Raw genomic sequence first — 21,947 nt, forward strand, 5'->3', positions numbered from 1 at the left:
GACCTGAGAGGACCAGGCCTGAAGCCCCTCTGACCTGAGAGGACCAGGCCTGAAGCCCCTCTGACCTGAGAGGACCAGGCCTGAAGCCCCTCTGACCTGAGAGGACCAGGCCTGAAGCCCCTCTGACCTGAGAGGACCAGGCCTGAAGCCCATCTGACCTGAGAGGACCAGGCCTGAAGCCCCTCTGACCTGAGAGGACCAGGCCTGAAGCCCCTCTGACCTGAGAGCCAGGCCTGAAGCCCCTCTGACCTGAGAGGACCAGGCCTGAAGCCCCTCTGACCTGAGAGGACCAGGCCTGAAGCCCATCTGACCTGAGCGGACCAGGCCTGAAGCCCATCTGACCTGAGAGGACCAGGCCTGAAGCCCATCTGACCTGAGAGGACCAGGCCTTCTAAAGGAACTTTCCATAAATTAACCTTTCAGAATCTCTGTAAATGGTAAGTGTCAGACTGCTAAATGTCAATCTATGCTTATTAATCATATTTCAGGGCAAACGTACGTGCCTGTGTGACAACACCAGAGTGGAGTTTGCAAAGAAAACACCAGTCCACGTGAGGGAGCTGTAATGTCACATTGTATCCAAGCAATAACAACGTTGGACCATTTCAATGCTTTGCTCTGTGAAGCAAACGCTGGAATGCTAGCCAACCAAGTTGCGATGTACTGTATCAGACTGTATCAATGTGATTACAACAGAAACGTCGGAAAGATCACAACCGTCTCCAGCTATAGGTGCCTCCAAAAGCTGTTACAGTAGCTACATCTCATGAAATGTGTGACAACTAGGGATGTTCGATATTGGCTTTTTTACCAATATCCGATATACCGATATTGTCCAACTCTTAATTTCCAATACCGATATCAACCGATACCGATATATGCGGAATACGGAATAATTTCAGATAATTAACATTAGATATCTCTTGTCGTGGAATTAACACAACATTATGCATACTTTTCACAATAAATAAAATACGTTTTTTTTATTTCTTTTTTTTTAAACCGTTTAAACCGATACTGATCATTTCCGATATTACATTTTAATGCCAATATCGGCAATATCGGACATCCCTAGTGACAACACGTTTTATTTTTTTGACCAATCACGATCGAGAGCAGTGCTGCTGTTCTGTAGCTCCGCCCTCAGAGTTCCTGGAACTCAAGGTTTTTGTAGCATGTCCTGAGCTGCACTAAAGGTTGGTTCTGAGAACCGTATGTGGAACCTTTCTGTTGGTCGTGGGAAACACTTGTGGAACCAGTGAGCTCAGCTTGCCGGGGCGGCGTGGCGCTGTGGCACAGTACATTCCAGCAATGGAAAAAAGCCATAATGGCTACAACATACTCAGCCTACATTTTCTTATAACATTCAATTATTTCCTCTCTATTTCCTTTCACAACAAACCAACTATTCAATATCTCCAGTGATGCAGCAACAGATACGGATATTCTGTACGTTCTGCGTCCTGCTCCAACCCCTGCAGTTCAACTCTGTTTTTATTACACTGTCTGTGTGTCACCCAAAGCTGGTGTGAGAAGAAAATGTTTTCAAATCAAGCTGGATAGAGACAATAAATGAATCGCAAGGATTTGAGAGCACCTCCCACACATAGCCAGCTGTCTCTGGGGCTGCAGAGGGAAGAGAGAGAGAGGAGGGGGGAAATCACTTATCCCTGGTCTGAGCCATTGGGTCTGTAGGGTTAATCCGTGTGCAGGCCCATCAGTTGTGCTTTTACAGAGTGACGTCACTGCCCGGGGATTGGCTGCCGGGAGGGGGGGGGGGAGGGCGGGGCACACGTGGGGGCCGAGCAGCATCTGCTTAATTCTGTTATGTAAAGAGGTATGATAATACACTTTTGCTGCCTGTTGGTCGGGAGGTTATTATTCCCCCCCCCCCCCCCCCCCCTGCACTCGTAATGTACAGAACGTTACTTTAACCCATATCTGCCGAGGAAAGATGGCGTTTACATCGGATCACGTATTTAGGCCTGAACGTTTACAGTTAAGTCTGCCGTGATGCCTTTTTAATCGCAATCATCCAGAGTCAAACCCCCAAGGCTGATGGAGCCTGCTGGAGCAAGACATTTTTTCTGCAAGGCACGGTTTCCTTCCCGGTCGGAGGCGTTATCGAGTTCAGATTGAGACACAGGTGGTTGCCATGGCTCTCTCTCTACCCACCCTCTTAACTCTTAACGCCCTCCCCCCACGCACCCCCCCCCCCCCCCCCACACCCCCCTCACCCCTCCTCCACGTCACTCAGCTTGACTTATGAAGGGGAAGAGAGCGAGAGCTGCTGGGTCTCAATTAGCATAGCTAATCTAAGGTGAAACCCTCTTTACCGAGTCAAGAATAGCTCAGCCAAGAGTTCACAGAGGGAGAAGACAGCCTGACGGGTTAAGCTGAAGCAGAAAGGGAAGTACACACCGTTTTTTTTACACAGTCTGGATAAAATGGAGAGAGAACTAACTGTAACAGTAACCCGGAGGACATTTCAAAACACTCACTCATGTGTACTCCCACGTGAAAATAGCACACCACCTTTCATAAGCCATATCACAACAAGTAAAGACGGTTAAACACTACAGTTGTACTTCCACTCACAGCACTGACTCTCATGTAGCTTTCTCCCACCGATCAATTCGACATTAAAAACCAGCGTAGAGAGCACAAGGAACTAAGAACTCACCAGTTGACCAACATAGCTGCGTTGTTCTCCGCTATGAATGGCAGTTCCCCATAGACACTCCAAAAACCCAGCAGTAAGATCCACCAGAACCGCATTTTCATGCCTCTCAGATTCCCATCCACGTCCAAGCATAGGATGCAGTCAATTCTAAGTGGGGTTCCCCCAGACGTCCCTCCACCGAGCAGGGCTGCTGGGCACTAGTCATTGGAGCATGGGTTGGACAAGCGCCCGGCGTCTCATTAAGGTCATCGTCACCCCTGGATCGCGCACAGACCGTCCAAAGTATTTCACCCTTTGGGTCACTCCGGGCCCCGCTCCGCCTCGGGCATCTGTACTGACTTGGATGATATGGAGTTTACAGCTGAGGAATGGTGGCCCGTTTTCCAATCGACTCTGCGGCCTGGCCTGATAGAATGGGATGGACCGGCTGTGCGTTGCTGAGAGAGAGAGAGAGAGAGAGAGAGAGAGAGAGAGAGAGAGAGAGAGAGAGAGAGAGAGAGAGAGAGAGAGAGAGAGAGAGAGAGAGAGAGAGAGCTGCAGGATGCAGATTGTGTCAAGGGATTAGTGAGACACAAAAATCTGATTTTGCCAGGAGAAAGCAGCAGTCATCTGTGGATTTCCTATAGTTTATCGGTGGCTCAACAGTATTTTTTTTAGGGAAGAAGAGAGAGAAAGAAAAACCTCAAATGTATTTTTCACTTAGTTAACAGGATATGATGAATCTCTGTTTCGCGTTGTTACATTATATACAGGCCACCCTCATGACCTGCACTTTGTCAGTCATTTATATCAGCTGTACCGCTTCTGAACTGTGATTGTATTCTCATGAAATTCTCTTGAAATGTCTTGATAGTTAATATACAGTATGTCATTTCAATGTAAGTAATACTCGGATAATAATATTTTGGCATATTTATTCCTGTTATTATAAAGTTGTATAATAGTGAACTGCATGTGCTTTTTAGTAAATGAGTTGTCACTCATTAGGATTCAAAAGAAGTCCCTTATTGCCCTCTTAGTCAGCTTCAGGTCTGTTGTCATGGGAAACCCTGGAATCTCTTCTTTCATTTAAAATGTAGTTATACCAATACATGTGAGTAAAGTCTCACTATAACTATAAGATCTGAATGTGATCTGAGCGATCGACGCAATGTGTCCTCAACGCGCCTTGTGTACGTGCACACCTGTACTTAGAGCTGTCCACTCGTGATTGGATCACCAAAGACGCATCTTAAAGCCAATTGTGAACAGGGACTTAGAGCTGTCCACTTGTGATTGGGTCACCCAAAATGCATCTTAATGACAGGCGTTAACAGGACCTTTTGTTGCCTTTTTCCAAATTCCAAATGTGGTCATATCTGCTCCTCTGTCACTCCGTTTTGTGTCTCTAGTCATGTTTCTCTGTCTAGGTCCTTTAGTTCTACATGTAGTGTATGTCACTGTCTAGGTTCTTTAGTTCTACGTGTAGTATCTGTCACTGTCTAGGTCCTTTAGCTCTACATGTAGTATCTGTCACTGTCTATGTTCTTTAGTTCTATGTGTAGTATATGTCACTGTCTAGGTCCTTTATTTCTACATGTAGTATCCAGTGGAGGCTGCTGACCAAATTTTTAGGTGAAGCACAAATTATTATATTATATTATATATTAAATAATATTTTTAAAACATCCCCCACTGTGTGTCAGTGGTCAGTGGACACAGATGAAAACATATTAACATTAGGTGACAGCGGACCTGACCAGATGAAAACATATTAGGTGACAGCGCACCTGACCAGATGAAATCATATTAGGTGACAGCGCACCTGACCAGATGAAATCATATTAGGTGACAGCGCACCTGACCAGATCAAAACACATTAGGTGACAGCGCACCTGATCAGATCAAAACATTTTAGGTGACAGCGCACCTGACCAGATCAAAACATATTAGGTGAAGGTGACAAGGAAGCCACAGACTCATACCCCCCCGACACTCAACTAACCGCCTCGGACAGTCCTTCATATCAGTGGCCATCAGGCTCCACAACAGTGGGCAGCGACTGCTGCCAGACATCGACCTAGAACTAATAGGAACCCAAGTAGGACAATAACACTACCTTATGCATACTGCACCTTATGTGGATACTGTGATACTGTGAATAATGAATAATGTATATTTCAGTTAGTTAGATAGTAAATTATATTGACCTATTTGCTTACACTGCTTGTGTTGTTTTCACTACCTGTACCCCCCCTAGGGTGACCAGATGCAAAAAGTCCAAAAGTGGGACAACAGTAAGATTTTTGTGGGACAAAGTGGGACAACAGTAAGATTTTGGTGGGACAAAGTGGGACAGATAGATAATGTAATTTTTTTTATTAGAATAACTGAGTCTGGCAAAATGACAGGAGCTAGTTTCATACCACAGTCGGCTGACCTGTATGAATGGGAGTGTTGTACTGTGTGATAGACACTTGTTATCTCAGCTGCAGTGACCTTGTCCGTCTGGCTATCATTGTTTGGTTTAAAAAGAAACGTATCCATAGATCTGGATGTTTCTTTTTGGTGAACCACTTTCAAGTGAGACTCACGTCCACTGTGGCGCTTCAAGTCGTATTCTCCTCCATGCGCAATTGAAAACGAACTATGACACAAAACACAGAAAGCCTGCTGCGGATTGCCTGCCATCTGCCTCACCCAGTCATGTGTCGTTTGCCAGTCTTGGTTGTAACTGCAGGTCCGTTTCTTTTTACTGCTTTCCATCTTGAACTAGTTCGCTTGTAATGTTGTTGTGTTTTTTTTTACCAATCAGATTTGCGATATGAGGTAGCGTCACAAGTTCAACTCTCACGAGCAGAGCAGTGCGCTAAATTACTATAACCAATCAGATCTGCGATATGAAGTAGCGTCACGACTCAGTCACGTCACAAGCAGGCATGCAGCGCGCTAAAGTACTATAACCAATCAGAGCAATGTGTGTGGACAAGAGGCGGGTTGCTACGTTTACTGTCTGTAGGGAGGGGCTTTTAGACGCATGTTTTTTTTTGGCTTCGAAAAGAGGGACATCCTCTCAATATGAGGGATGCGGGACATTTGGTCAAATGGTGGGACAGTACAACCAAAAGGGGGACACCTGGTCACCATAACCCCCCCCCCCCTTCCCCCATGCTGCTATGATGCCTGAATTTCCCCAAGGGGATCAATAAAGGAATATCTTATCTTATCTTAAAAGGAAAGCTGAAATTACCTACCTGGGTTCCATCCTATAGAGGCAAATCTTTCCTGTGACAAAATGGGATCCAATGTAATAAAACTAAGTCAACCAACGAACTAGATTCCTGTACCGGATCTCCTCTCTGGTAAACAAGAATACCTTGAAGACTCTAACAGGAGCACTCATTCAAGGGTACTACGACTATGCTTGCACCTCATGGTACCAAAGCACCTCAAAGGCACTAAAAACAAGATTACAAACATCACAAAACAAACTGGTCAGACTACTGCTTGACCTTACTCCTAAAACCCACCTCACCCCTGTCCACTTTGACAACCTAGGATGGCTTAGAGTAGACGACAGAGTACAGCAACTTGCAATGGGCCTGGTCTACAAGATACACTACACCACTAAGATACCCATGTGCATGTCGAAATACTTCCCAAAGGTCAGTGAATACCACAACCACAACACCAGAGGGAGTTCCACAAATCATGTTCAACCCAGATAAAATAATAAAAAAAAAAAAAAAAAAAAAAAATTTAATAAAAGAAAATAGTCATAACTTAGAAATTAGATTGCATAGGTCTATGAATCGATATCGCGATTCTGTTTCGATTAATTGCCCAGCCCTACAGTGTGTACAGTAAGTTAGCTTGGTGATTATCATTGTGATGTAGGCTAAGCTGCCTAGCTACTGTTAGCATACAAGCACTGTAGCCTACTTACTTTTTCATCCACAACGTTTTTTCTGATCCAGATGCATAAATCCACTTCTTCATGTTGCTCAGTTGCTGGTTTATACTTCGGTCCTAATGTTGGCGCAAAGTTTAATTTAGCCTGACTTGTTATAGCTGTACAGCTTACTAACTACTAAACAACAACTTTCTCATAGTCTCAACTTTCACATAGTCAAAATGGGTCCAGCTGCATGTCCGGAGGATAGGTTTAGCTCGGGCCAATCTCAAGTTTCTCAAGTTTCTTTATTGTCATACAGAAGTACAGAATACTTTTATACAAAATGCTTCTTTATGTTACATTTTGTATAAAAGTATTCTGTACTTCTGTATGACAACTAATAAAGAAACTTGAGAAACTTGAGATTGGCCCGAGCTAAACCTATCCTCCAGACATGCAGCTGGACCCATTTTGACTTTGCAATGCAGAAATCTCTGATTGGATTTGCAAGGCTGCCAATCATATTCAACCTCCGTGTATTGGATGTCAAGGGCTGTCAATCAATCAATCCTCCATTCAATGGCAAGAGTTTAACTGCACAGACCGTGCTTAGATGAAGTTAATAGCCTATTTTGATTCGCTGTTATTTATTATTTATTTAACAATGGGTCACACCTGTGAAGTTTTCTTCACGAATAATTACTGCAGGCAATACTGCAGTGCAGGCCTGCTCAGAGCTGTCAATTTTGGCCATTTTTGAAGAAAAAAAAATTCACTGGTATTTTTTTTACAGAGGAAAACATTTATAATAAAAAAAAATAATAATAATAATTTAAAAAAAATATATATATATATATAGTTTTTTTTTTTTTTTTTTTTTTATATATATATAGGTATATGTAAATTAATAATAATTGTGAATTATGAGTGAATTTGTGTTTCACGTGTTGTCATAGAGAAACCTCCACTGGTAGTATCTGTCTCTGTCTCTGTCTTTTAGTTCTACATGTAGTATCTGTCACTGTCTAGGTCCTTTAGTTCTACATGTAGTATCTGTCACTGTCTCTGTCCTTTAGTTCTACATGTAGTATCTGTCACTGTCTAGGTCCTTTAGTTCTACATGTAGTATCTGTCACTGTCTCTGTCCTTTAGTTCTACATGTAGTAGGGCTGGGCGATATAACGATAACGATAAATATCGCGATATATTTTAATAATCGATATCGAATATCGAAATAATAATAATATCGAAAAATCGTTTTTTTTTTTTTTTTTTTTTTTTTTACCTGCAACAGGGCAGTTTTAAAACCAGAGACAGTGAACAGACTTGTCTTTCTTGTCTGCAACTTAAAGTAATGGCTTTGCTTGTCCAAATGACAATACTGACCAAATTGAGATTTATTTTTCTCTTGTCCATTTATTTTGTTTGCTTTCTAATTTAAAATACAGTTTGAAACCGTCTGTACACAGTAGGCTATGTGTGCTAGCAGAACTAGACTCCAGTCATGAGTCACGGTGCACATGTGCAGTGGTTTGTCCACCAAAAAAGCGCCAAAAGATCGAAAATAAACTAGCACTACCAGAACTGTTCAACTCCCCTGGAGCCACAGCCAGCAGAGAAGCCGGTTTACTTTCGCTTTTAAACCAGCTGCAGCCTGAGAACTGGAGTGTGAGGGGATGTAACACTAAAGATGGCGGCAATGACAAAGAATAGCTGCAAAGTAAACATACATCTGTTGTTAAAAAAAATAAAAAAATTATACTTATAACAATTCGATAATTATCGATATAGAGAAATATGATAACATTATCATATCGTTATCGCGATATGATTTTTTTCCATATCGCCCAGCCATAACATGTAGTATCTGTCACTGTCTCTGTCCTTTAGTTCTACATGTAGTATATGTATCTGTCAAGGTCGTTTAGTTCTACATATAGTATCTGTCACTGTCTAGGTCCTTTAGTTCTGCGTGTTGTATGATGTCACTGTCTAGGTCCTTTAGTGCCTGCCTGACCTCATTAAATACACCCAGTGTTTGAGTTTAACTCTTCGGCTGCACTCAGCCTCTGTTGTCCTGCACTTGGGTCCTCTACACTTAACAAACATTATATAGGGAGGATAAGATCAGCCTCTGTTGTCCTTCACTTGGGTCCTCTACACTTAACAAACATTATATAGGGAGGATAAGATCAGATCAGATAACATAAACTTTACTCGTTAGGCAAGATAGAAAAAGGTTATAAAATCAACTAGAGGAATGCACTGAGTAGAGTACAGACCTCTGACCTAACAATCCCCCCAGTTTGCTGTTACTTTCACACGCAACATTTTACTGGGTAGATGACAGAAACAGGAGTTGCCGATATTGCCAGTCTCATTAGACCCAGGCTATAAATCCATTTCATGGAGCTAGAGCAGCGGTTCTCAAACTACGGGTCGCGACCCAAAGTGGGGTCGTGGGTAGGTGACAGTAAATTGGCAAAAAAATATAAAATGGGGTCGTGGTATAAAAGAGTTTGAGAATCCCTGAGCTAGAGGAAAGGTCACAGGGTCACAAAAATCAACAGATTTCATGAATATTCACAGCACACTTTGCTCTAGGGGAAAGATCTGTCACCAAAATCAATACATTTCTTCCTTGTTGTCATGAATGTGCACAGCAAATTGTGTGCCAATCCGGCCATTATTGTTGTTCTCAGTTTGGCCTGATGGTGGCACTAGAGGAAAGGTCATGGGGTCACCAAAATCAATACCGCCCTACAAAGGCAAATAGCAGTAACTCAGTTTGCTTTTGTAGGGCAGTACTGATATAGTGGTAGTACATACACATGTAGAGGTGTACAGATATTGGGGTCATGAATGTTCATAGCAGACCACGTGAGCGGATCGGCGCGGCCGAGAAATCCGCTCTTCGCTCTTTAAAGCTTGGTCCGCTCCGCTAATCGCTCATGTTGACCCCGCCCCCAAGTCGCTCTCCGCTCGCTCCCCACTCACCTTGAATCGAGCGCTCCCCGCGCCAGATCGCTCGGCAGTTTTTCTTTTTCTTTTTTGGAGCATGGTGTAAATGAGCTCAAACTACAACAGTCTACACCCCTTAACAATTGTTTGTATTGAGCCGCATTGTAATTGTAGCCATTCTGCAATGTTAAATAACGTTGTTTATCCATTCACTAGTTCTATTAAGCGATGATAGGCTAGCCGAGCCACAATGCTATGGTCGCTGCCATTAACGTTAGCATGTAAGCTAACGTCAACAACAATGGCGTCGATACCTTTTCTAACAGGAGAGTGAGTGTGGGCGTCATAGATATCTATGGTGGGCGTCTCTACAGTGACGAAGCCTGAACCCTTCTCATTGGTTGAAAATGGCCTTCATGTTTGTACATCGCCATCTGTTGCTTTGACATTGTACTGCATGTATATATTACATCAACAGTGTTAAACCACTGTGAGCGGCCTGGAGTGGATTGGAGCGGAGGAGAACTCTCGCTCCGGACGTCGCGCCGACTCATTTTAAAACCCACTCCTCGCTCACGTCAAAACCGGCCGCTCCGCGCCCCGCGCCGCTCACGCTCCGATCCGCTCACATGCACTGGTTCATAGCACATTTTGTGACTGTACAACAAATGGGTCTGGAGATGTGCTTATTTGAAAATGTTGGCCTGATGGTGGCGCTAGAGGAAAGCATGGGGTCACCAAAATCAATAGCTTTCCTTCTCTTGGGATCATGAATGTGCACATAAAATCTCTGGGCAATGCTGGCCATTACCTTTCGAGATATCTCAATCACGGGACTTACTTCCTTACTCACTCACTCACTCACTTACAGACAGGACCAATTACATAACCTCCACCCTAACTTTGCCTCAGCAGAGATGAGGATAGTAAAAGTAGTGAAGCATGAAATGTGCAGAAATATATTACCGGTAATCTAATCTATGTCTAAGTATAAAGGTGGCAACAGAAATGAAACAGTATTGTGGGAGAGAGAGCAAACTGTATGTAGCAGTCATCACACATTGACATCACTACATCCACTGGCCGCCTCAGACCCACTCCTATTCGCGCTCTGGGAGGGTCATCAAACATTCGCCTACACTAACATTCTTACTGTCCTATACTACCATGCACTCCTCCTACTATACGAATATGTCTAAGTCTATGCACTCAACACTGCAGCACCCAAGTTTCAGCACTGTTTGATGAACATTGTTACAATACATACTCAGCTGAAAGAGTTGTACCCTTCCTGCTGACTTGTCGTACAGAACTTGTAAATCGCTTTGGATAAAAGCGTCAGCTAAATTACTAAAATGTAAATGTAAATGTAAATTGAGACAGTGGCTCACCCTCCGTCTTGCTGTGTCTTACAGGCCAGTACACTGTAATGATGTGCCACTTCTACCTGAAGAGGAAGATCGGTTACTTTGTCATCCAGACGTACATGCCTTGCTTCATGACAGTCATCCTATCCCAGGTCTCCTTTTGGCTCAACCGGGAGTCCGTACCAGCAAGAACTGTCTTTGGTGAGTTTGAATTGTATGGTAACATTCACTTATTGTAGTGAATGATTGAATAATAATAAAAAAGTGGAACTAATGAAGAAATATATGTTAAAGGTGCTATAGATAAAATTTGTATGTAGACTAATCATGAAAAAAAAAAAAAATGTACATGTGGGGTATATGAAAATATATATAATTTTGTGTTGTGTGCATGTGTTGTGTTCTGAAGGATCAGATTAAACCGAATATATATATTTATTTATATATATATATTTAATTGTATTTGTATATCCCCTGATATCCCTTGTATATTCCTTGTACAATATGCATTGAATATCCCTTCTAGTCTACTGAACATCCCATAATAGTCTCCATTCTACCATTGGACGAGACCTTGGTGCCAGGTCGCCATACCCCTCAGACCAGGTTCAATCGTACCGCTCAACATGTATGGACAAGTCCTAGTTCCGTGTAGGAATATGTCTACCGCACCACTAATGGTACTATTTGTTCATAGTGCGTATATATACTGCGCTATTAAAGTAGAGCTTTCTTTTAGTCCAGTTCCTTACCCTCCAACAGAGTGACAGACGCAAAAGCCTCCCCGCGAACCACGTGTGGGCAGTAAGGCCAATTTGGCCCAGTATCGGCATTGAGACATCGTGTATATTAATATTTGAATAGTCATATTTGGCACTATATCGTCGAGTTGGACGTATTCTATTAAGCTAATAATAGTCTATTCATATGTAGTGCCTCGTGCGGTAAGAGTTCTATAGTAATCAGCACCCCCATCGTTTCGGGCATCAGCTGGACGCTTATCCAGGGTGGTTGACCCCACGTGAAGCTGCACCCAAGGAGCTCCAGGCCAAAGAGCGAGTGGACCTGTATATTGGATTATTCTACCGACGACGGCTAGCCTTCCCCGGCTTGGATTATGCTTTGAGTACTTTGATTATTCTATGGATAAAGGCCAACACTGCGGTGTGTTGGAAATACCCCCCCCGGAGAGGACGACAGGTGAGAAGACGCTCTACACGACGAGGTCGCCTCACGTCTCTCCATCGTGGACCGGAGGACGCCGGCCACAGAGAGTCCAACTGCTTTCATCTGTGGATCGAGGATCGCTGGGCACCGGGTCGCACGACTGTGGGCTCTCCCAGGATACCCTCGGCCAGACGGGATACAGCCAGACTCTACCCCCCCCCCCTCCAGCTGTCCTACAAGCAGTCGGAACCTTCCCCTAGTGTATCCAGCTATATAATCATTCAAGTATCATTGCTATTGTTCCCTAAATATTCCAGGTTGTATATTTGCTTCCTGCGCAATCAGAGATTGGACATTCGATATTGATCTACCTACGAATACTCATTTGCCATAAAAGTGCATACTATTTCAAATCATAAATGTAATTAAGTGATCGTTGTACATACCCTTTGCTATGTATTATTATTAAACGCAGACTTTCGACTTGGTACATTTGTGTTGGATCCGTTTCATCAGGTGGGAGTGTTTATCATAATTATTTATACCTAGTACTGGGTGGCCAGAGTCTAAAGTACAAGAGGTAGTGGTAGTAAGTATCATATCTAACAATACAGTCAGGGAATTGTACCCCTCAGTTACAATTGGTCCTTCGAGCCGGATGGTAATCAGTGTAATATTAATATAGTGTTATTAATATTAAAATGGCCTATGATGAACACTCCACGAAACGATCCTCCTAACCAACAACGCCCGCGGCGCAAACGACAGCTCCCTCAGTACCTAGAGGCTTACGCTGTCAGTCAACAACCTAGTCTTCTACCAACAGTAAACGCGGTAAAACTAGAAAGTAAAATTATGTCTAACCCTAACGACCAGGCTACCCCGACCATAGAGGCCCCTATGGGTTCTAACGTAACTGACCCAGCTCACGGTGGGGACCAGGGGGAACCAGACATGACTTTACACCCCGCCAATACCGAAGAAGTAGTCCCCGACGAGTCCCGGGAGGAAGACAACACTACCGAGAGAGAACTCGGCACGGAAGAAGATGAGGAGAGCACCGTGGAGATAGAGCTCCAAGACTCCGCACGGAGTACCCCAAGGGACGGCTCCCCTATACAACCGTCTTCTCCCAGCGAGGCAGAGAGGACACTACAGCAGGCATTCCTCGTCAGCCTGAAAGCCTCTACTGAACGCGATAGACTCCAGGGCGAACGCGATCGATTGCAGATACAGCAACGGAGCGAAGAAGAGCACATACGCCTGGAAATAAGACGCATTCAGATGGAAGAGAATATGGCAAGAGACCGGGCCGACGCCCAGCGCGCCGCCACCGGTGCCCAGAGAGAATCGGATCTCACCAAGCGCGAAGCCGAGCGCGACAGAGCACAAGCGCAACTAATAGAACAGCTGATCAGAAGGACAACACCCCCTCCCTCCACCAGAGGCTCCAGGAACTCGTCTAGACATCACTCCAGGGCGGCATCCCCTAGCCGAGTAAGCGACCCTGAACTTGACCAACAGACGAGGTTTATACCCCCCGCAGACCCCCTTCCCCAACCGGTCCAAGCGAGACCCAGCCACCGGGAAGGAGCAGCATACACTGCGGAGAGGCTAAATCAGAGACTACAAGCCCTGGATGACCTAACGGAAGACGAAGAGGAAGAGGAGGAGAACCACGCCCGACGACAGCACAGTACTCTACCGGACCAGGAGGTCCAGTACAGCCCAGGCTATACCCCCGCGGAGCTGCGCTACAGACCCCCGACGCTATTCACGGGTGAGCACGACGCACGACCCGCACCGAGGAACAGCACCTGGACCAGCGGGCCATGGTACACAGCCGGTACCAGCCCACGCCAAGGAGCAGGAGGAGACTCCCCTAGGAGGCCTCTCCCCCAACGCTCGCCGATGTATCAACAATCCGCGTCATACATTGGCACACCTATGGTACCAGACTTCACCCAGGAGAACCGGGCCCAGTATACGGAGCTCCGCATGTGTCTGGAGACAATGTTGGTGGATGTCATTGATGAACGCCATAAATACGCGATACTACTGAAGCATTTAAAGGTACCCCGCGCGCACAACATAGCGCTCGCCTACGCCACTTCCACGACCCCATACACCGCAGCGCTGGTAGCGTTGGACCAGAGATATGGACGTATATGGGATTACGTGATCCAGGAGATCAGGCACATCGACCGCCTACCCCCAGCAACAGACAATCGAGCACTGGACGACCTGTCCATCAGAGTGCAGTCCCTAGTAGGGATGCTGGGAGCGCAGAGGGAAAAGGGTAGGCATGAACTATACGCCAACTCAAATGTAGAGAGGATCTTGGAGAAGCTACCGCCCGCCCGACAGGAGCGCTTTAGGCGGCAGAGAGACCACCGAGACCCTAATGGCCCCGAACCGAACCTCCTCGATCTAGCCGACTTCCTGGCGAGAGAAGTCAGCAGCTTACGGCTAGATACATTCGGACGGAGCACCCCTGGCTCCAGAGAAGGAACCAGGAGACTAAATGATGGAAGAAGATCGGTGACTGTCATGCACCAATCGGAGTCAGTGCCAAGCAGTAGGAGCCACAGTACCCCCTCAAGAAAGGAGAAGTGGAAGATAGTGTGCCCCTACTGTGAGAAAGAACACTGGCTGTCACAATGTGACTCATTCCCCAAGATGAATGCGGAGGAAGCGAGTCAATGGATAAAGTCCAACAGACGCTGTTTTCGCTGTGCGCGATCACACATGGCAGCCGAATGCCGCTTAAAGAAAAAGTGCAGTCGGTGCGATGGAGCCCATCTGGACATACTCCACGACAGTAACAGACGGCGGCCTCCACCCGCACCATCAAGCAGCAAAGCAAGCGTCATGTACATCGACCCCGCCAGCAGCAGCGGAGCCAGAGTGCTCTTAAAGGTAGTCCGTGTGACATTGAGCTACCAGAATAAAGTCATGGACACTTACGCCGTCCTTGATGACGGGTCAGAGAAGACCCTTCTGCTCGCGTCCGCTGCGGCCCAGCTAGGGCTGCGGGGGAGCGAAAACCAAATGACAATTCGGACAATAAGAAGAGATTTGAAAACGATAAAGGGCGAGAATGTCTCATTCTCTATCGCAGCAAGCGGCCAGCCCGAGCGACGGTACAGGATTACAGACGCTTTCACCAGCCAAGAAATAGGACTCTCGCGGTACACATACCCCGTAGCCAAGCTGATGGAGAAATATGTACATCTACGCAAGCTACCGATCCCACTCATAGACGGTGCTACCCCGACACTGTTGATAGGCTCCGACCATGCAGACCTCATTGTCCCGATAGACCGGGTTCATACCGGACCCAGAGGCTGTCCTGCAGCAGTCGAGACCCGCCTAGGATGGACTCTCCAAGGCCCACTCGCCAAATCTCTCAACCGAACCACAGCCACTAGCTGTCTCCACTCCCGAGTCACAGAGGGAGACACCGCACTCCTGCAGCATGTAGAGAGGCTATGGACCTTAGAACAAATGCCCTTTAAGAACGAAAAGAAAGACATTCGCTCTAAAGACGACATCTACGCCATTAACCTCCTCGAGACGGGAACAAAGAGAGTCCCAGTCAGCGGCGTGTTGAGATACGCCACGCCACTCCTGCGGCGGGAAGGGATGCCTACCTTTCACGCAAAGAAAGACGCCACAGAGCGGTACCTACTAAACACAGAGCGGCGCTTAGCCAAGGACCCCGCCCAAGAAAGTGTATACCGTGCTGAGATTGAGAAGCTCATCACAGCGGGACACGTCACAAAGATTGACATTAAAGAGGCCGACCAGACGACTGAATCGTGGTACGTGCCCCACCACAAGGTTCATCACAACGGCAAAGACCGCATCGTGTTTAACTGCAGCTACCAGATCGGATCCCAAAATCTGAATAAAGAGCTATTGCCCGGTCCTACACTCGGCCCCTCCCTACTAGGCGTACTACTCCGCTTCCGCCAGGACAAGGTGGCTATCAGCGGGGATATCAAAGGGATGTTCCTGCAGGTGAGATTAGTAGAGGAGGACAAGCCCCTGTTGCGGTTCCTATGGAGAGAGAGGCCAGGAGATGAGCACCCAGCCATCTACCAATGGGAAGTCCTCCCTTTCGGAACTACATGCAGCCCATGCTGTGCTACATTTGCACTACAGAGACATGTCGCAGAGGACCCAGCAGCGGACGAAGAGGTCCGACACAGTGTGAAGAACAGCTTCTACGTAGATAACTGTCTACAAAGCGTTTCGACCCAGGAAGAAGCCGAGGCTCTCCTACTTAAACTCCGCGCCTCTCTGATCAAAGGCGGCTTTGATCTCAGGCAGTGGGCCAGCAGCGATCCGCACGTACTGCGCAGCCTCTCCTCCGAGGACAAGGCAGCGAGCAGCGAGACCTGGATGGCCACAATCCCAGGAGAAGCCCAAGAGATGACACTAGGACTAGTGTGGCGCTTCAAAACAGATTCGCTCCACTATAGACACAAACCCCTGACCACGGAGCAGGGAAGGTCGACGGCAATACCGACCACCAGACGGAGTGTGTACAGAACACTCGCCCGACAATATGACCCGTTAGGATGTATACTACCGTACACCACCAGGGCAAAGATGATTGTACGAGCATTGTGGGACAAGGACCAGGGCTGGGACGACCCCATTCCCGCACACCTTGCATCCACCTGGAGAGAGTGGGAGATGGAACTCCACTCACTCCCAGGCGTTAATATACGCCGAAGCTACTTCCCACCCACGGTGAGGCCAGAGACATGTAAAATGGATTTACACGTCTTCAGTGACGCCTCCGAGGTCGCCTACGGATCAGTAGCCTACTTGCGGGCCCAAGAAGAGGGGGGAGAGATCTACACAGCATTCATCCTCGCCCGCTCGAGAATAGCCCCACGCAAGCAACAGTCTATCCCACGTCTAGAGCTCTGCGCAGCCCTCGCAGGAGCGCATCTAGCCACGCTCATCCAACGTGAGCTCACCATTCCGGTGCATAGAACAATCCTGTGGTCAGATTCCACGACAGTACTCGCCTGGATCAAATCGGATTCATGCAAATACAAAGTCTTCGTGGGAGTCAGAGTCACTGAGATTCGAGAGTTAACCGGAGAAGCAAACTGGCGCTATGTTGATACAAAACACAACCCAGCTGACGTCATCACCCGGGGAATGTCCCTAGATTACTTAACCCGTCATAACATCTACAGTGACGGACCAGCATTCCTCAAGCTCCCGGAAGGAGATTGGCCCACGCCCACCCCGAGGGAAGCAAGTGACGAGGAGGCTGAGAATAAGAAACCCATGTTCTGTGGATTGAGCACTGTTGTCTCCGCAGACCCCAACATAGACGATTGCATTACCATAGAGAGTGCGCAGCAACGGACATTCCTGCGGCACCACCCAGAGATTAAGTCCCCCGCTGATATGTCAGCAGCTGACTACGAGGAAGCAGAACTGCTTCTACTGCAACGAGCCCAGAGAGACTCGTTCCCCGATGAACTAGACTGTCTACAGGGAGGAAAGCCCGTCCCATCAGACAGCAGATTGATTCATCTGGCCCCCGAGAGTGACACACATACCCTCATCAGAGTGGGTGGTCGCCTGCGGAGAGCCCCCAATTTACCGGATGACATTAAGTACCCGATCGTATTGAACAGCCGACACAAGGTCACAGAGCTGATTATAAAGAAATACGACGAGGATGTACACCACGCAGGAGCAGAGAGAGTCTTCGCGGAAATCAGACGTCGTTACTGGATACTTCAAGGAAGAGAGGCGGTGCGACGCTTCCAGCGAACCTGTCTAGACTGCCGAAAGTGGTGCGCGCAGCCCAGCATACCACGGATGGCTGACCTACCTCCATGTCGCCTCCGAATCGGCGACAAGCCATTCCACTCAACAGGCATGGACTGTTTTGGCCCGCTGCACATAAAGAAAGGAAGAGGCACCGAGAAGCGGTGGGGTATTGTATTCAAATGCATGACCACCAGAGCGATACATATCGAGCTCCTTCCGACCATGAGCGCAGACTCATTCCTTATGGCCTTCCGAAGATTCACATCACGGAAAGGAAAACCGTCTACATTATTGTCCGATCACGGGACAAACTTCAAAGGTGGAGAAAGAGAGCTGAGGGAGAGCTTCCAAGCTATGGGCCCAGAACTTAAGACCCACCTCGCTCCAGCCCAGATGGACTTCCAATTCAACCCCCCAAACGCACCCCACTTCGGTGGAACTTGGGAACGAGAAGTACGTTCTATAAAGACAGCCCTGTACGCAGTACTTGGGGCCCAGACTGTGGCGGAAAAAGTCCTAATGACAGTCCTCACGGAGATTGAGGGAGTATTGAACTCAAAGCCCCTCGGTTACGTCTCCAGTGATGTAGCAGATGTCGACCCAGTCACCCCCAACACCCTCCTGATGGGGCGGCTAGATCCCGCGTTACCCCAGACAATGTACCGGCCTGAAGAAGTGAACGGCCGACGAATGTGGAGGTACAGCCAAGTATTAGCCGACAAGTTTTGGAGCAGTTTCCTACTGCACTACCTACCGTCTCTACAGACCCGCCAGAAGTGGGTAAAAGAGAGAGACAATTTGACAGAAGGAACAGTCGTCATGATTATTGACCAGTCACTACCCAGAGCTATGTGGCCGGCTGGCCGCGTAAGCAAAGTGATCACCGGTGCCGATGGCAAGGTCCGAGCAGCTGAAGTACTCGTCCAGGGGCGCATTTACACCCGTCCTGTGGCGAGGCTCATAGAACTGCCCCGACTCCCAGACACAATCGATGATGACCATGACCCTATGACTTTGTGAGTTGACTGACCCTTACAGCGAACCCTTGAGTGGTGGACAGTGCGGTTAATCTGTCTCTGCTTAACTAATTGGGTTGGGACCAATTAGGGTGCGGCTGTTCTGAAGGATCAGATTAAACCGAATATATATATTTATTTATATTTAATTGTATTTGTATATCCCCTGATATCCCTTGTATATTCCTTGTACAATATGCATTGAATATCCCTTCTAGTCTACTGAACATCCCATAATAGTCTCCATTCTACCATTGGACGAGACCTTGGTGCCAGGTCGCCATACCCCTCAGACCAGGTTCAATCGTACCTCTCAACATGTATGGACAAGTCCTAGTTCCGCGTAGGAATATGTCTACCGCACCACTAATGGTACTATTTGTTCATAGTGCGTATATATACTGCGCTATTAAAGTAGAGCTTTCTTTTAGTCCAGTTCCTTACCCTCCAACAGAGTGACAGACGCAAAAGCCTCCCCGCGAACCACGTGTGGGCAGTAAGGCCAATTCGGCCCAGTATCGGCATTGAGACATCGTGTATATTAATATTTGAATAGTCATATTTGGCACTATATCGTCGAGTTGGACGTATTCTATTAAGCTAATAATAGTCTATTCATATGTAGTGCCTCGTGCGGTAAGAGTTCTATAGTAATCAGCACCCCCATCGTTTCGGGCATCAGCTGGACGCTTATCCAGGGTGGTTGACCCCACGTGAAGCTGCACCCGAGGAGCTCCAGGCCAAAGAGCGAGTGGACCTGTATATTGGATTATTCTACCGACGACGGCTAGCCTTCCCCGGCTTGGATTATGCTTTGAGTACTTTGATTATTCTATGGATAAAGGCCAACACTGCGGTGTGTTGGAAATACCCCCCCCGGAGAGGACGACAGGTGAGAAGACGCTCTACACGACGAGGTCGCCTCACGTCTCTCCATCGTGGACCAGAGGACGCCGGCCACAGAGAGTCCAACTGCTTTCATCTGTGGATCGAGGATCGCTGGGCACCGGGTCGCACGACTGTGGGCTCTCCCAGGATACCCTCGGCCAGACGGGATACAGCCAGACTCTACCCCCCCCCCTCCAGCTGTCCTACAAGCAGTCGGAACCTTCCCCTAGTGTATCCAGCTATATAATCATTCAAGTATCATTGCTATTGTTCCCTAAATATTCCAGGTTGTATATTTGCTTCCTGCGCAATCAGAGATTGGACATTCGATATTGATCTACCTACGAATACTCATTTGCCATAAAAGTGCATACTATTTCAAATCATAAATGTAATTAAGTGATCGTTGTACATACCCTTTGCTATGTATTATTATTAAACGCAGACTTTCGACTTGGTACATTTGTGTTGGATCCGTTTCATCAGGTGGGAGTGTTTATCATAATTATTTATACCTAGTACTGGGTGGCCAGAGTCTAAAGTACAAGAGGTAGTGGTAGTAAGTATCATATCTAACAATACAGTCAGGGAATTGTACCCCTCAGTTACATGTTGTGTGTTTTGTGCATGTATCCCCTCCCAACTCCCGATTGGATAAACGTGCTGCTAGTTGAGACATGCTGACATGCTGCTGCTCTAGTGGGACATCTAGTGGCTCAGTGTTGTCTATAGCACCTTTAACACTTTCAGCGCCAGAGGTCGCTGTGGGCCGTGTGCTAGCGCTTTAATGAATGGGGATACATGCCGGTGTTTGCAGGGCTAAAACTATATTAAATATCATAGCTATGGATATAAAACGATTGCCCATTTAGGGCGGTCAGGTGGCGTAGCGGAGATTGCGCTCGTCACCAATGCAAGAGGATGCGGTCTCGACTCCCGGAGTCAGCATTGCTTGAGGCTTGGGCTGATCCCTATACTAACCCGTTTGGCTGGGTTAGGGGGAGGGCAAGTCATGGGTGGGAATCTGGCGTTGTGGACAGCGACGCCTACAGGTCAGGTCTGGGCGCTTGCTCAGCGGAGGCAGGACTTGATGAAGGCAGCGTGACCTCCCACGCGTTACAATTCACCAATGAGAGTCCTCGCTGCCAGGTGAAAAAAGAGCCACTGGCTGTCGCTGCATGTGTCGGAGGAAGCATGCGGATGACTTCAGGATTCCCTTGTACCGACCAGTAGGAGAACATGCGCACAACAACCAGGTAGGGGAGGGGGGGAATTGGCACAATGACTAAATTGGGACAGGGAGAAAAACAGAAAAAAATCGGAGAAAGAGAGGATTTAAAAAAAATTATAAAAAATACTTCACCAATGAGAGTCCTCGCTGCCAGGTGAAAAAAGAGTCACTGGCTGTCGCCGCATGTGTCGGAGGAAGCATGCGGATGACTTCAGGGTTCCCTTGTACCGACCAGTAGGAGAACATGCGCACAACAACCAGGTAGGGGAGGGGGGGAATTGGCACAACGACAAAAATTGGGACGGGGAGAAAACAGAGAAAAAAAGAAATCGGAGAAAGAGAGGATTAAAAAAATATATATATTTAAGAAAAACGATTGCCCATTTGACATCGAGTATCTATCATTCAATTTGTGAAAAAGAAATAATTTTTTCATCCGTACATTCCCGTTTTATACCGTGGTGAATGAGTATAGTTTTAGAGTAATTCTGTGTAATCCCAGGAAACGCCGCTATGCAGCGTTTAGTGCATTTCACTAGAAACCGTGGCATTCCTCGCCTGGATCAACAATCAATCTGAAATCAATGCTATATTATCGGTATTATGTTTCATCATGCGTGCATGAAAGGGGGGGGGGGGGGGTTCTATGCTTCGATCGTCACCAACGGCATACGTTGTGGAGTAACGTTACAGTAACACTTTCGGATCACAATGAAGGCATGCTCGGATCAACGCAAGATTGATACCATATAGCCCTTACCTTGACTAGGATGTACTGCAAAAATATTCCAATTATCTGATCGTCATTCCAAGTATTGATGTCGATCGTGTTGCCAACATAATCCACCAAAGAACATGTATCGGGAGTACTTGATTATCCTCAATCCATGTGTTATAACTGCCGACTTTTTTGATCGACGTACAGGCCAAGCTAGAGAGTTTCCAAGGATGT

General features: G+C 46.9%; 1 protein-coding gene across 1 annotated transcript in view; it reads right to left on the reverse strand.

The window, feature by feature from the left end:
- Positions 1-2,778, reverse strand: part of gabrb3 (gamma-aminobutyric acid type A receptor subunit beta3) — a gene marked incomplete at both ends in the record, with an annotated part of 240,291 nt that extends 237,513 nt beyond the window's left edge. Inside the window, one exon of the mRNA XM_084337931.1 lies at positions 2,684-2,778. Within this exon, the coding sequence (XP_084194057.1) occupies positions 2,684-2,778 (95 nt within the window). The remainder of the gene's footprint in view (positions 1-2,683) is intronic.
- Between the last annotated feature and the right edge of the window lie 19,169 nt (positions 2,779-21,947).

This window comes from Notolepis coatsorum (assembly GCF_963971535.1).
Source record: "Notolepis coatsorum genome assembly, chromosome: 2".
NCBI classification, from domain to species: domain Eukaryota; kingdom Metazoa; phylum Chordata; class Actinopteri; order Aulopiformes; family Paralepididae; genus Notolepis; species Notolepis coatsorum.